The sequence below is a fragment of the Bombina bombina genome, chromosome 1 (genome assembly GCF_027579735.1).
Source record: "Bombina bombina isolate aBomBom1 chromosome 1, aBomBom1.pri, whole genome shotgun sequence".
NCBI lineage: Eukaryota > Metazoa > Chordata > Amphibia > Anura > Bombinatoridae > Bombina > Bombina bombina.
Genome location: NC_069499.1, coordinates 1,451,410,994 through 1,451,423,740, shown reverse-complemented (window position 1 = coordinate 1,451,423,740; position 12,747 = coordinate 1,451,410,994). Strand labels below are relative to the sequence as shown.

The following is a 12,747-nucleotide window of genomic DNA, read 5'->3' as shown; positions in this document are numbered from 1 at the left end:
TCTCTCTCCTCTGCTCGGTTATACGTAAACTGGAGAGGGAGAGGAGGTGAGAGGAGCTAAAGCTCTATGAGGGTTCTTGACCTCCTCCTGACTAGAATATATCCCACATGTTATGAAGCTATGGACTCTCAGGAGCATTAAGGAAATAAATTTGTTGATAAGTATAAATTCAGTTTTTTAGGTATCTAGGCACACGCAGGACCCCCCCTAAGTTGTTGCAGAAACTATAATTAAATACATTTAAAAAAAATGTATATTAAAAACCAACTGTGAATTACACAATTGACACAAAAAAAGCTTGAAATATGCAGAGTATCTTTTTTCGAATAAAGCCCTATGAGACAAGAAATCCTTTTCAGGAAACGGCCATATTAGACTGTTTATTCGTTTATGGCTTTTTACACACTTCTTTTGATTTTTCAAAGTACAGGCGTGTAAAGTCTAATGCAGAATCTCATTATTTTAATTGTTTAACATATTACCCAAATTATTTATATCATGTATTAAAGGAGCAGCTATTAAACATGTTAAAAATAAATATGTTTTACATCAGAAACGTTACAGCTGTTTTAATTTAAGGTAAAGCTAACAGGAAGTGCATCTGTGTCCAGGAACTTCATTAGCTGATAGAGACAACACTATCCCTATTGTGAAACATGGAGGAGGCTCAGTGATGTTTTGGGGTTGCTTTGCTGGGTGCCTAGAAGCTGTGCAGGGCACAATGAAATCAGAAGACTATCACGGCATTCTGGAGCAAAACATTCTGGCCAGTAGATTTTAGTGTTAAAGTGAATGTAAAGTTTCATCAAGTAGTGCCGGGTTTTTTAACCCCTTAATGACCACAGCACTTTTCCATTTTCTGTCCATTTGGGACCAAGGCTATTTTTACATTTCTGCAGTGTTTGTGTTTAGCTGTAATTTTCCTCTTGCTCATTTACTCTACCCACACATATTATATACCGTTTTTCTCGCCATTAAATGGAATTTCTAAAGATACCATTATTTTCATCATATCTTATCATTTACTATAAAAAAATATATAAAATATGAGGAAAAAAAACACACTTTTTCTAACTTTGTCCCCCAAAATCTGTTACACATCTACAACCACCAAAAAACACCCGTGCTAAATAGTTTCTAAATTTTGTCCAGAGTTTAGAAATACCCAATGTTTACACGTTCTTTGCTTTTTTTTGCAAGTTATAGGGCAATAAATATAAGTAGCACTTTGCTATTTCCAAACCACTTTTTTTTCAAAATGAGCGCTAGTTACATTGGAACCCTGATATCTGTCAGGAATACCTGAATATCCCTTGACATGTACATATTTTTTTTTAGAAGACATCCCAAAGTATTGATCTAGGCCCATTTTGGTATATTTCATGCCACCATTTCACCACCAAATGCGATCAAATAAAAAAAATTGTTCACTTTTTCACAAATTTTTTCACAAACTTTAGGATTCTCACTGAAATTATTTACAAACAGCTTGTGCATATTATGCAATTATGGCATAAATGGTTGTAAATGCTTCTCTGGGATCCCCTTTGTTCAGAAATAGCAGACATATATGGCTTTGACGTTGCTTTTTTGGTAATTAGAAGGCCGCTAAATGCCACTGCGCACCATGCGTGTATTATGCACAGCAGGGAAGTGGTTAATAAGGGAGCATGTAGGGAGCTTTTTGGGGTAATTTTAGCTTTAGTGTAGTGTAGTAGACAACCCAAAGTATTGATCTACGCCCATTTTGGTATATTTCATGCCACCATTTCACCGCCAAATGCGATCAAATAAAGAAAAACGTTAAATTTTTCAAAATTTTAGATTTCTCACTGAAATCATTTACAAACATTTTGTGCAATTATGGCACAAATGGTTGTAAATGCTTCTCTGGGGTCTCCTTTGTTCAAAAATAGCAGACATATATGGATTTGGTGTTGCTTTTTGGTAATTAGAAGGCCGCTAAATGCCACTGCGCACAACACGTGAATTATGCCCAGCAATGAAGGGGTTAATTAGGTAGCTTGTATGGAGTTTGCAGGGTTAATTTTAGCTTTAGTGTAGAGATCAGCTTCCCACCTGACACATCAGACCCCCTGATCCCTCCCAAAGAGCTCTCTTTCCTCCCCCACCCCAAAAATTCTCCCTGCCATCTTAAGTACTGGCAGAAAGTCTGCCAGTACTAAAATAAAAGGTATCCTTTTTTTATATATAGCATATTTACATATGCTGCTGTGTAAGATTCCCCCCTTAGCCCCCAACCTCCCTGATCCCCCCCCCCCCAAAACAGCTCTCTAACCCTCCCCTTCTGCCTTATTGGGGGCCATCTTGGGTACTGGCAGCTGTCTGTTTGCATGTAAAAATGTTTTTATTTTTTTTTATTTTTGGTTTTTCTGCAGTGTAGCTTCCCCCCCCCCCAAGACTAATCCCCCACCCCCTCCCAGATCCCTTAGATGACTTTAATCAGGGATTTTATCCCTCCTTTCTCCCCATAATAAAAAAAACCGTTTCTGTAGTGTAAGTGGTTCCCACCCGCTCCCTCCCCGTGCACGCGCCCGCCCACCACCCCTCGTGCACGCGCGCCCCCGGCGATCCCGCCCCCCTCTCTGACCAAGAAGCCATCGATGGCCGCCCACCCACCCACCTCCCACTTCAGCTCCCACCCACCAACGAATGCGGCCATCGATGTCCGGTGCAGAGAGGGCCACAGAGTGGCTCTCTCTGCACCGGAGGGGTAAAAAATGTTATTGCAGGATGCCTCAATATCGAGGCATCCTGCAATAACCGGAAAACAGCTGGAAGTGATCAGGATCGCTTCCAGCTGCTTTCCACACTGAGGACGTGCAGGGTACGTTCTCAGGCGTTAACTGCCTTTTTTCTGAGGACGTACCCTGCACGTCCTCAGTCGTTAAGGGGTTAAAATACTATTAAAAACAGGGGCACTTTCATTGATGAAAGTTTACATTGCACCATTTTGTAGAAATACTTACCTCTTCGCCTTGAAAGCCGCTCCAGCGCTTCGCCAGCCCGTCGCAAGCCTCTTCCTACGTCAGCAACGCCGTGATTGGAGAAAGGCCAGAATCGTCATTTCTGATGTAGGAAGAGGCTTGCGACAGGCGGGGGAAGCGTCATCATCAGCGATCCGACTTTCAAGACAAAGAGGTAAGTATTTCTACAAATATGGTGCAATGTAAAAAGTTTCATCAATGAAAGTGCCCCTGTTTTTAATAGTATTTTTAAAAACCGGACACTACTTGATGAAACTTTACATTCACTTTAAAGTACAACACACAAATATCTGGATTTGCACAGATATTTGTGTGATGAACTTTAACATTAATAAATCCAGGGTCAGAATAGACTATATATAATAGGTCTATTCTGACCCTGGATTTATTAATGAATGCCGCTGCCTTTGGCCATATTGGGCATTAGTTTGTGAAATTTATGCACATGCCGTGTGTGTGTGTGTGTGTGGAGGAGAAAGAGAGAAAGAGAGAGATCAAGAAGGGCACTCTCAGGGTTTGTAGATTCACTTTCAATGTCTTTATTCATACATCAAAAAAGCATTGTCGACGTTTCGGCTCCTTTACGAGCCTTCTTCAGGACATGTTATGTCTAAAAAGAACACATAAAACAAAACTGGTATAATAGACAATACGTGAGGACAAACAACAGTAATACCCAACACCAAACTTTATATACACAACTTAAAAACATTATCAGTTAAATAGTTCTTCCATTCTACCTAGAAACCAAGATTCTAGCATCCCAGAAGTTACTCACATCATGTTATTATGCAATCTAGGGTGCAAATATGTACCTACCAGGGTAACTTTTAAAGTAATGAACTGATCAAGGACCAAACTAACTTAGCAATGTATTCAATATGTGAGGACAGAAAATGCATGAGGCCTAACAACAAGCTAGTAACTCACAACCACAACCAGGGGCATATCTAAAATATTACTATCCAAAGTACCCAAATCGGAGTAAAACGATGTTCAACATACACAGTGCAACGGTGCACCAATTCAAAAAGAATTACATAAGGTTAAATAGTAATTCAGTCAGGCAGGCATCACAATGACGTTCATGTCGGACAACTCAGTGTTTGTTATACATAAAAGTACACAGACTATGCATCATAAGCATAGATTTTAAACGAGCCGTGAACCGCACAGAATATGATAATTAGACGTCATTAGTAGAGTGCCCGTGCAGCGTTAACTACGGCTGTGCCTCAAACTACAACACCAACAATAAGAATCAATAGTAATATAACTTAGGCAGTAAAACTCACCCCACACCGGTAGTGCATAAGTATGGCACATAACATAAGCGACTAGTAATTTCACACAAAATAACAAATACACTGTAAATCGGATAAATAGATGATAGGAAGAAAAACATGCTATAATTACTATATAACTGCTAACATGCATCCCGGAGTGGCGTTCACTAACCAAATGAACATGCTACTTACAAAACCAAGTTGTGACAAATCAAAAAACCTCAGCCCACAATACATATCTCTAGCCAGTTGTAAAGCCGTGCATACATGCAATTTGGACCAGCCGCCTGTCCAGGCTGTGTTAACAAGAGCCGCGAAACTACACAGCAGTGAATGACCGATCACTATAGGTTAGCTTGGAACAAAGTCAGAAGGACACGCCGTAAGAAGACTAACACAATACATCTAGCATCTGTGTCATAAAGCCAAATTAGAACAACCCACTTTAATGACTACATTGTTAGTCATATAAGTAAATGTTACAAGAAAAACAAAAATCCACAAACTATTGTTGCAATATCAACACCTGAACATATCACCAGCGAACGTTTTAAACCTATGAATCCATTAAGTGAAACCAAAATATTATAAAATAAAGAAGTACAGGGAATTTTGCATACCTTCAGACGGCTATGTAGCCGAACTCCCAGATTAGAAAACAAGCGTGTATTGAACAAACCACCTGTTGAGGCTTAAATACCATAAATTACGTGACTACAGGAGTAGCCAATGAACAATCACTGAAACCTTACACTTTCAACGTGTTAAGGTAAATAGCAAAACTGTTGTACGTAAGTGAAGAACTTCAATCTACAGAGCATGTTAGAATCATAGCGCTCTATTTCATTAATATTCAATTAGAAGAAATTAATTAAATTCAATCCCCCAAAGAGTACAAGAAACCATTTCCCACACCCGACCAGTATTTGAAAAAACCATCACTGCGCCAAAACAACCTGCCATAAGTGGCAATCTCGCGATTCACCAAGATAGAATATGCACACTACCAGACCTAAATAAAATCTGAATACTTAGACCTCAGATCAAAACATATAAACAGGCACGAATTAGCTACATACGTGTCACACTTGGAGTAATTAGAGAGCAAACCACCTACTAATGTTACAAAAAATTAGCTTTACACTATAATCAGCTCCAGGCAAACAGCTGCATAAAGTGGGCAAACATCTAATACAACAGGTTGGTGTGGGTAGTACAAACAACGGCATTTCAGAAATGTTTAATTATATATGCAATAGCAACTTTTGGTGGCTTCAGTTAGATGAGACAGGGCTTAATTAATATTTACAGATAAACTATATGGTTGTAAGATTAATAGAACAGGGAATAGTCCAGTTGTACATTTAGACCCTGAGGACTAAGAGTGTTTAATCTGTAAATCCATTTTGATTCACACCAGAGAAGTTCACTGTTTCTATCACCTCCGCGTCTTAGGGGAGTGGCCATATCACGGACAGGAAAGAAAATAGACAACAAACTGGGATGTACAGGTGAACCGATGCCTGATCATGTATGTTTTAGTGGAATCCGGATGGTGAAATTTTGGGCCTGTTATCAAAGAGCTGCAGGCGACGCAGCTACCACATTTGTAGCAACCAGGTTTGGATTTCGCTAGCCATGTCTTGTCACTGCACCAAGGGTCAGTTTTCATAAGTAATGTCTTTAGGCTCGATCAACTCCTGTCAACAACTCTAACGGGAGATATCATTCCAAACGGAAGGGAATGATAATCTCTGATTAAATGCCAATTGTTCCTAAGAATGTTTACAACCTGTGTAGTAGCTGGAGTATAGCTGGTGATGAAATTGATGGTTGTGTCATCCCTCTCATCTGTAGGTTTGGGGTTCCTGTGTAGTAATGAGGCTTGGTTCAAATCACAAACATCATTTAATATGTATATACACACACACACATACAATGTGCACTCTCACAAACACAGATAGGTATAGTTACCGGGGTGCCAGAATGCAGCATAGAAATAAAGTAGCAGACGATACTCGCTGGATTTGAAAGAAGAATCAAATCAATTCCTTTATTGCATAATGTGTATCTTTCGGTGAAACGTTACACATTATGCAATCAAGGAATTTATTTGATTCATCACTCAAATCAAGCAAGTACCGACTACTACTTTGTTTATATATTATATACAGTATATATATGAACAGGTTCGCAAGTAAAGAACCTGTCAGTCTGCAATAGTCACTTGCATCACTTGTCAAAATGTAGTTTTGCAAAAGGGTTTTTTTTGCGCAAAGCACCCCCCCCCTTTTCTGCAATCGACTGCGGGATATCACCCCAAACAAGCCATTGTTGGTGTTATTGATATTGCCACATCTGTGGTAGCAGAGAGGTGAAAGAAGCAGTTTCTGTTTCTTAAATTTGTGGTTGCAGGCTCACCAATACAAGCCTGTTCCGCACAACCTCTAAAACTGCAAAAGCAGCTTAAAAATTTGTAGCCTGAAGGCTAACTTCCCATGATTCATTTTATAAAGAAGCGTTAATTCAGTTGCTATATAGCATGATATACATTTATGAAAATACTGTAACATACATATTTGCTAATAATTTCTCTATTAATAATATGAAAAGCTTGAAAATTGAATATGTAGATTTCTTACTCGGTTATAATACATCAAAAATATAAATTAATCACAATTAGTCTGAACAAGATCAATTAGCTTGAAACAAAAAAGGATTTTTCTTAGAAGCTAATTAAGAAAATGAGTGTATACACCTGTGTGTCTGGCAAAAAGTTGTCTTTAAACCATGCATAAAAATTAGCTGTGACTCTCTTTTTAACCCCTTAAGGACCGGGCATTTCAGACAAAAACTTCCCCAAAAGACCAGAGCATTTTTGCCGTCACTACTTTTAAACAGAAATAGAGCCTTTTTTATATTTACCTATCAAAACTATATTTTTATTTTTTAGTAGACAACCCAAAGTATTGATCTAGGCCCATTTTGGTATATTTCATGCCACCATTTCACCGCCAAATGCGATCAAATAAAAAAAAATTGTTAACTTTTTCACAATTTTAGGTTTCTCACTGAAATTATTTACAAACAGCTTGTGCAATCATGGCACACATGGTTGTAAATGCTTCTCCGGCATCCCCTTTGTTCAGAAATAGCAGACATATATGGCTTTAGCATTGCTTTTTAGTAATTAGAAGGCCGCTTAATGCCGCTGTGCACCACACTTGTATATGCCTAGAGGTGAAGGGGTTAATTGGTAGCTTGTAGGTTGGTAGCTTGTAGGGTTAATTTTAGCTTTAGTGTAGAGATCAGCCTCCCACATGACACATCCCATACCCTGACCCCTCCTTGACCCCTCTCAAACAGCTCTCTTCCATCCCCCACCCCACAATTGTCACCCCCTTCTTAAGTACTGGACCACCGCTGTCCGATGCAGAGAGGGCCACAGAGTGGCAAATCTATTTCTACAGTGAGATTGCGGCAGAGAAAAGCCCAGGACTGCAGCAACGTACAGGGTACGTCGCTGGTCCTTAAGGGCATAACTACCTGCGTCATACAGGGTACAGTGCTGGTCGTTAAGGGGTTAAGCTTAAAACGATGGTAAACGTTAGCGTTTTTTAAATGCTAGGCTGTATCTATGCAGTAAATAAAATGGACCTTAACCCCTTTGTAGCAGAATAATAGTGTTCACATCGGAACCAGGGCCTTTTCTTGACAAATTGAGTTGATGATGTGAGAGTGCAATTATACAATTTAATTAATTTACCCTTTCTTATATTTAATTAAATCTTACACCCATATGGGTTATTACATCTTTTTTTATTGTGATCTGCCTCACACTTTGGCTTTGATTGCTTAGCAACATAACAGCTTTCTTTTCACTTCGATAGTATACCACCAATTTTGACATGTTCTTCCACAAGCTCTTTCAACTTAGGTTTTTCCACATATTATCAAGATCCCTGTTTTTTTAATATAAAGCATGAACAACATATTTCTGACTTCTACACAGGATACCAAACCTATGAAGCTGCTTCTTTTTTTAAGAAAAGAAAGAAAAAAAACAACAACTCTGGTCTACACTCATGGTATGATGTCTTTACTACGGCAACACCCTTCTAAACAAACTTTCCCAAGTCCAGTGTGTTATAAATGCTGTTGCTAGGTGTATCCACCTCTGTTGCTTCTCTGTGATCAATCTGAAAATGTTACCCTCAAGTACAAAGCCCTCCTTAGTATCACACCCCACTATATCTCTCATCTTATAGTTATATACGCCCCTGGTCAACATCATTGACCTGGTTCTGTTTAGGCCAATGTCATCACCAACTCACATCTTCAGGACATCTCTAGTTCTGCATATCTTATACAACTCTCTCTGCCAGATTCCTCCCTCTCCAGTTTTCAAAGATTTAAATCCTCTCTAAAAATCCTACCTCTTGAAATCATACCACACAATCTCAAAATTTATCACAAATCAAAGGCCAGTCTTCTAACTGAAAACTTAATTCTCAACATGTCCATTGTATACAATAAGCACTGACCACAATCTACGTTTGCAATTGTTTCCCACTCTAGGGAACACACATAAAAATCTTGCATTAAAGGTGCATTAAACACTGAGAGATGGTAACAAAAAAATGATAAATTGTGTGTGTAGTATGTGTGTGTATATATATATATATATATATATATATATATATATATATATATATAAAGACCTGCAATATACTTTCATTATTTATTTTGTCAATAGTGAAAAAGGGTGTTTGTACAAGCGCTAAGGTAATCCCCAAGCTGTATCCAAACAGAGATCCTAACCAACCTCCAAAAAATATGCACAAGTAGTAAGAAGTGAATACAGCGCCAACAAGAGGCCAAGGGATAAATAGAATATTATTTATTTTGTCCCCTTTTCCTGTAATTACATTCTGAAATCCCTAATTAACCAAACCAGAGAAAGTAACGTAAGTTAAAACATAGCAGCTCCCATTGTTTTATAGACACTAAAACGTTACACTAATTTTGTCAATACTAAATATATGCTAGATAGAATGTCAACGAAATGTTATTGTTTAATCTCCCTTTAAGAAAGCCCTTTTTGAAATTTGCCTGTGGGTTTGTATTGTATCTTAGGGTGTGCGTCTGTGCATTTTATTAAAACGTTTTATAGATGCTGTCTGTGTATGGTTATGACATTATATATAGTGCATTTTTAATAAATGACTGTAGCCACCCAGGTAAACTTAAAACATCTATAAACTTTTCTCCAATTACCAAAATTTTAATCTAGCCAATCATCTCATGCATAAGTGTTGTAAGCCTTTCTTGACCAATCTGCTGATCATTACTGATATCATCAACCAGGCTGATGCACATTCATAATCTGAAGCTACATTTCTGCCACTGCATACTCTTGCCTCCATGTAAACAAAGACAAACATTCCAACACCCTATAGCTCTGCATTTATTTCTTATGTCAAACACCCTTTACTCAACTAATGATCTACTCCTCCCTGTTTCCTCCCATTCTCATCTACAAGACTTGTAGTACCTAATCAGACTTCTTGTTTCCTTCCCCACTAAAATATAATTTCACTGAACTATACATCCTTCTAGACTGTAACCTATCCCAAAAGCACTGCCCAATGTATTGGGTAATATAAATGCTATAAGTAGATATGGGATAATTCAACTATAGTGGAAGAATATATGGAACTGGGTGAGCAATAGAAAAATAAATAGATGACATTATAATGTACTGCCGTGTGAAGCAGTTTACATTAAAAGGTGCCCATGCTTTTATAAAAGGACTGGGTATGATAAAAGGAGGAAGTTTGAGATGAATGTTCTAATTGAATATGGGACACTAATGTAAATTAAGTGGTTGGAGGTAGAGTAATACAAATAGATGCATAGAGGAGGAAATAAAATATGCACATTGAATCTTTATGATGATATAATGCATTACATGAACATTGAGTAATGTAATGAAAAGGGTATATATGTAATGCTAATGCACAGGACTGGTATAGGGTAATAGAAATTAACAGAATGGATACGGTGCAATATAAATACACTGGGTGGTTACAGGATCAGGGTGGATACAGGGAAATTTTAACACTGTATTTTAATGAAATAGCATCGCCCGTATATCTACCGATTCACTCACCCATCTCCCACCACCACGCATTTGATGGCCTGCATGTTACTGGGCGAAACGGACCCGCTGAACCGAGAAAAAACTGGAGCTGCGGGAGGACTAGACCACAGATAACGGGAACAGGAGAGGCAAGAGCGGCCGACTGGGGACGGAAATTACCGAATCACACGCCTGATGATTCCGAAGAAAGACGACAAATAACGAAGGAGTTTCGGGATAATGCAATAGAATGACGGAAACAACCGAAGGGGGGGAACGCCTGTTGTTCCAGACAAGTGGGAGATTCTGCCGAGAGGGGACGCTGAAAGATTACGAAGTAAGACGGAAATTATCGAAGGGGTAGCTCGGCTGCCTGCTGACGGAAATGGACGAAGGAAACATTATAGGATTTCAGCTACTTAGGTTAAGCTCGCGCAGTGCACCTGAATGTACGCGCAGGTGAGAACTGCGCACTCACGAACATTCGCGATATGCCGAGATTCGATGTTGGATGTCTGTTCTGCTCTTTTTTTTGTCTTAGAAAGGCTTTACCTGCAACATAAGGGCTTTGTACTTGTCTTTGTACTATGTCATATACGTCTAATTTGGGAGCGTATTGCATTTATTTGTGTCACAGGCCAGCACTATGTCTATATTTTAGGGTGTCTCAAAACGCTCTTGCAAAAGCTTCTTATTCGTAGGATGACGTTAGCTTCCTCTTAACCCAGCGTATTAAAGTGAAGTTCAAGTCCGCTGCTCTCAATTACATAATTAAATTTATCATAATAAAAAACTATAATGTTCATTCATCAAAACTCTCTAAATAATCGCTAACGTTTCTTTTTTTTAATTTTAATTTACCCTCCGTATTCCCACAATTGTCCGCCCGACATTGTTTGCCTTTTGATTGACATTTTTTCAGAATTTGATTTCCAATCCCTTCACTTCCCGGAGCGTCCTGCCCCTTTTTCCCCGTGTCATAACACAGTTTCGCGCATGCGTATAACAGCGATTGTCTCGTTTGTCGTCATGCTCGTGCATGACTTGCGCTTGCGTGTTAGCCTGTGTCTCTCGATCCGATACTCTGATCCTGTATGAACTGCGGAACGGAACGAAAATTTTTACGCATGCGCGAATGAAGACAGGATACGCATGCGCATATCGCATCCGTTCTTGTGCACGAGCATTGAAGTGACGACGTCAGCTTGTTCTTACGATCGCGACGTCAGTTGAGGGAAATAAGGAAGTAGACCGGGAGAGGGGTAAAGGTAAGAAAGAGTGATATAATATATATATAAATAACTCCGAAATCATATCCATTTTCTGTAAAAAAAAGTAAGCGACTATTATATTGAAAGGTTAATGTATACATGGGTGGTGCGCAGTTGTTTGAAATTGAACTTCACTTTAATCAAGTCGTTGCCATTTCATCCGGCTTCTTTTTCATTATTTACTAAACAACACTCTGCAAAGTTGATATGATAATCATGAAAGTTGGCACCATAGCTAGCATGCATGCATTTTTAAATGAAAAATTCTAAATATGGAACAAAGCATTTTCCCCTTAAAAGTAAATCAGATTTGGTTTGTTTTCTACTAATTGGGCATCACTCTAAATTAAATAAGTTCATTCAGGCCTGAGCCAAATGGTATTGATCATAATTTATATGGCACCAAACCTGGCTTCCTAACATCTATGCATTTCAATGGGAAATTCTAAATGAGGAACAAGCATTTCCTCTATGAAAACTATCTTGTCTCACCCATTGTTGCTTGTTTTCAATTTATTAGCAAAATCTCTAGGAAAAAGTTAAATCTAGCTTAAACTAAATTATATTGATCATAAAAAATGGCACCAAACTTGGCACCCTAGCATCTATGCATTTTAATGTGAAATTCTGAACCAAACTTTTCCTCCATAAAAACAATCTTGGCCTCACCAGCTTTGGTTTGTTTTCTACTAATTGGACATCATCTAAAGGAAAAAGTTCAAGCGTGCCTCAGCCAAATGATATTGATCATAAAATATGGCACCAAATCTAGCACCCTAAAATTCTGATTATCCTAGCTTTGTGACGGAATAATCTAGTGATCCCGTCAGAAAAAATAAAAAATAAAATATACAATTTAATAAGAAACTACAAATGTAGATTTTTTTTATAAATATGTGCAAACACAAAATATATGAGCAAAAGAGAACAGATGCGCCACATGGCCCAATATTGTTTGAACAAAGAGAATGTTGGTAATATATAGCAATTTCACTCACGTGTTAAAGCACCTCACGTGGTGCTGTGGAAGCAGTCTGGGA

General features: G+C 38.4%; 1 protein-coding gene across 1 annotated transcript in view; it reads right to left on the bottom strand.

Moving 5' to 3' along the window:
* The window catches only part of RAC3 (Rac family small GTPase 3), a 64,220-nt gene extending 53,533 nt beyond the window's left edge, over positions 1-10,687 (bottom strand). The window contains exon 1 of the mRNA XM_053705676.1: positions 10,467-10,687. Coding sequence (XP_053561651.1) covers positions 10,467-10,501 — 35 coding nt within the window. The 5' untranslated portion in view covers positions 10,502-10,687. The remainder of the gene's footprint in view (positions 1-10,466) is intronic.
* Between the last annotated feature and the right edge of the window lie 2,060 nt (positions 10,688-12,747).